This window comes from Pterocles gutturalis, unplaced genomic scaffold (assembly GCF_000699245.1).
Source record: "Pterocles gutturalis isolate BGI_N339 unplaced genomic scaffold, ASM69924v1 scaffold11311, whole genome shotgun sequence".
NCBI classification, from domain to species: domain Eukaryota; kingdom Metazoa; phylum Chordata; class Aves; order Pterocliformes; family Pteroclidae; genus Pterocles; species Pterocles gutturalis.
The window spans coordinates 19,270-23,174 of record NW_010105536.1 but is presented as its reverse complement, the minus strand read 5'-3'; the positions used below and the strand labels follow the sequence as shown (position 1 = coordinate 23,174).

Below are 3,905 nucleotides of genomic sequence, written 5' to 3'. Positions count from 1 at the left end.
AAGAGTTTCTCTTTTGATGGCCCAGTTACACTACAGCTACAGAAATTTAAGGAAGATGTATACTTACTACATTAAAGGGAACAGGCAGAAATGCACAGGTAGTTTACACTTTGTTCAGACATGCTTTTCCTTACAGAGTTTTCCTGCTGTGCTATACATGGTTTAGGAACAGCCTTTAATGATCCTATGGCTCAGTTGTGTCGACTGGACTCAAGTCACTTGTAGAGCTGACCAAAAGGTGATATTTCTGCTCCTTTATGACTTCAGAGCTTTGGGGGGTTTGTGGTCAATGTTAAGTGCAAAGAGTTTTTCCCCTGAGAGGACCGTGTGAGTGTATACACTGAGGAAGGAAAGATCTTTCAAGTAAGAGTACAAGCCTAGGACAAGAGAGGCTGCTGCCTAATTCAGAATGAGGACTGCGCCAGAACAGCAGGCAGCCTGTCCCTTGTCTTCCTCAGGGCAGACTTGAACATTTCACAGGCTTATGCATTTTGTGCAGTCTGTTAGTACCACTTTGATTAAAGTCTCACATAGGTGCAAGTGACTGAACTACCTCTAATTAGCAGTTTTAATCTGGCTTGGGTTAAATAAAAAGAACCACTAAAAATGGTGTCCAACTTCATACAGGCACACAAAGAATGGGAGAAGTCTTTTGTTGCATCTCTGGGGATCTGGGGCAAAAGTTCACTCTATTTGGCAATGGTGATCACAAAATAAAGTCATTTAAACCTTGGCTGGCCATGTCTTACAGTATTAAGAAAAGTTAACCTACTTAAAAAAATAAATCTTTCCGGTTCTGAAAAAAATACTCTGATCCTAGTATTGTGTAGTCACATTATAGAACTTCCCTGTTGGGCAGCCCTCCAAATAACCTAGGTTTTCTTCCAGCAGCATGCATGAACAGCCTGCACACATGCAATTCAGGCTCCCCCCCAACTTTTAGGTTTTAGGAGCAACTGACCAGCTGAGTCAAAAATAAAAAAATGTAATTTGTATGACCATGACAGGTTAGAAGGGCAGCATCACCAAACACTTAAGAACAGAACTTTTCTCACTTTGTACCATTTATGGAAAGCATCACTGAAGCACAAAAGTATTAACTAGATCAGTGAAGCCATAATCCTGCAATTTTAAGTTATGAAACACTGTGGAACACAAGTTGAAGCTTGTCATACAGTTAGTGTAAAACTTATCAGCTTAATATATTATAGGGGTAGCTGAATCTTTCCCCAGTGACTAGTCCAGCAGAATCGTAGATTATGAGAAAAAATATTCAAGTTCTCCAATGCTTCTCTATATGAGGAACTCATTTCCTGCCATCTGAAAGACATTTATGGTCAGATAGGAAAAACAAACACCAACTGTGGGTTATATCTATACACAAAAAAACCCATAAGGCAAAGAAAATCATGAGGGCCTGAAAAGGAGGAATAGCTCTATTCCCAGAATCTTCCTTAGGTGCATGCTTGCTCTAATGAACAAGCTAGGGCACTTAGTGCTATATGGTACCTAGGCAGCTCAAGGATCAGCCCTGCTCAGACAAACTCAGACACAGTGCTAGATACTTAAAAAAAAAAAAAAGTCCTGCCTCATTTCCTCAAAGTCAGTATAAAAATTTAGATCCTAGGCAGTGATCCAGGTTCCCTGCTCTCCAACAACTCCTGACCCTGTGGATACGCAAACAGTGCGTGTCCCCACGTTCCTTATGCATATCCAGCTGGGCTGTGCTAATGGCAGGAGTGCTTAATTGTGGAAGTTTCAATAGGAAGAGTGGCCTGCTGTAGTACAGTAACATTGCATTTGAGATCCAGGTCATTCTGAATGAGATCATATCCTGCCCTCCATCTCTTTCCCACCAAAGCTGGGTCATCTGTAGCCATAGGTTTGTAATTCCTGTCAGCAGTCTGTAGGGATTGTCACATTGAACCGCAGTTCCTGGGCACCCTGCACTACCCTGCTGACACACGAGGTTTTAGGAGGTGCAAACCCTATCTTGGGCATCCAGTAACACGTGTACCCATTTGAAACCATGAATCAGCTTCCTCCCACAGAGATAAATTCCAAATCAGTCAGACTCCCAGCAGCACTTCAAGCATAGCCACTGTCAAACAAGGTGAAACTAGTCTAACTTGGGGAAAATTCTTGGCACATAATGTCACAAGTGCCTGTAGGCTTACAAGTGCTCACACACAGCATTGGTAATAACAATAGCTCGCGATATATTACACTTTATACAGCACACACTTGTACCACATCTGTTGTTCTTACCTCTGGGAATTCACAGTCTAACACATATGTATAAATTTTGCCATTTTTGTTGAATTATTTACCCTTCACATTAAAGGCCACATAGAAATATATTGTGTAGTTTAAACTTATCCTGAACATAACTAATATAAGCAAGTAAAGCTAAATAATATGGAAAACAGCAAGAAAAGATCATAGAGAAAAGACTGAAGTGTTGAGTCTTTCTGTTACAGATTCATGTACTACACCAGGAGGGTTCAGAATCACCATTTTCTCCTTTATCATTAATAAGTGGGCATTCTTTCCAGAGCAGTTAATCCTGAAATTGCTTTTTGTTTTGTACTTACTGTGTTATCTCGGGTCAATCTAGGTATTCCTAGCTTAAGGTTCCCAAGAGAAATTTTCTTCCTAAAATAAATCATTTGGTGCCTCAAAGCAATCATTATTCAGTCTTAGGATGTATTTGAAAAGTTCTATCAGTCATACTTCATACCTAGGCAATAATAATGTACAAGCAAACTAATGCATCTGACTCATTACCAGGAAAGTTAAAGCCTCTGGGTTTATTCACTTGGAGAAGACAAAGTTCTCTACTTAAGAGAGGTCTTAGGTGTAGGATTCTTCACTGTGATGTAAGGTCTCCTAAAGCCCTTCCACCAAAACAAGGTAACTTTATTCTTTAAATTCTTCGAGGAATACACACATATTAGGTCCTCTTTGAGGCATGACATACCTCAATAGTAAGTAGCACACACCTGAGAGAAGTTTACTCTAAACCTCTGGTAAGTGTATTTGGTATAAATGACATTGCAAAAGTTGAAACGTACCTCATCCCCATGCATATTAGCAACATACTTGAACTCTGGAATGCCAATCTTATGATGGGTTGGAAACCTTCCCAGAACAAGAACCCACAGGTCTCTACCTTTAAGAGGGGAAGGGGAAAAGATTTTTTTTTAAACAAGCGTAAAATCATACAAACCTTAGAGAAAAAAAGAGTTGGTCATTAAGACCACCATACAAATTCTTATATTTCATTGCTGCCCCATCAGTCCTATATATAGCATATCAAAGTAGACTTTTTTCATTCTATGAGAACTTGCTAAATTAGTTATAGGACTAAATATGTCTTGCCTTCTTACCAAAAGTGTGTAGTGAACCCTGCAATTTCAAAAGCATTTAACCAATGCTACAAAATAGTTAAGGTTTTTTTTTGTAATAAACATTTTTCAAATCAAGTTCAGCGAGCAAGATCAAGCAAAGTCACCAAGCAACTAAAGAGTATTTAAAATAAAATACACTCTTCCCCCCAAAATATTAAATCATAGGGGTTTTCTGAAGTACATACAGAAGCTTTCATTATCACAAAGAAAGAGCATCTTTTTTATATTAAAGGCAACACACAGAAAAGCTAAACACATTAATGAGTTACTGGTCAGAAAACAGGAGATAACAGACAGAGCTGTGTCAGAGATATATTTAAAAAAAAAAAATCAGCCAGGAAAGAATTAATAGCTACAGAAAGAGTATTAGTTACGCCCACTAAAGTTGCACAGAAAGCAGAAATTAAACAAGAACAGATAAATTTTTGAAGTCCTCATGGGGGGAAGGGCAGTTTTTTTATTATTATTTTTAGTGATATTGTGGCATTTCAGATC

At 38.7% G+C, this 3,905-nt stretch overlaps 1 protein-coding gene across 1 annotated transcript in view; it reads right to left on the bottom strand.

Annotated features, from left to right (window-relative positions):
- The window catches only part of CPM (carboxypeptidase M), a 13,500-nt gene extending 10,322 nt beyond the window's left edge, over positions 1–3,178 (bottom strand). The window contains exon 1 of the mRNA XM_010087435.1: positions 3,075–3,178. Within this exon, the coding sequence (XP_010085737.1) occupies positions 3,075–3,089 (15 nt within the window). The 5' untranslated portion in view covers positions 3,090–3,178. The remainder of the gene's footprint in view (positions 1–3,074) is intronic.
- Between the last annotated feature and the right edge of the window lie 727 nt (positions 3,179–3,905).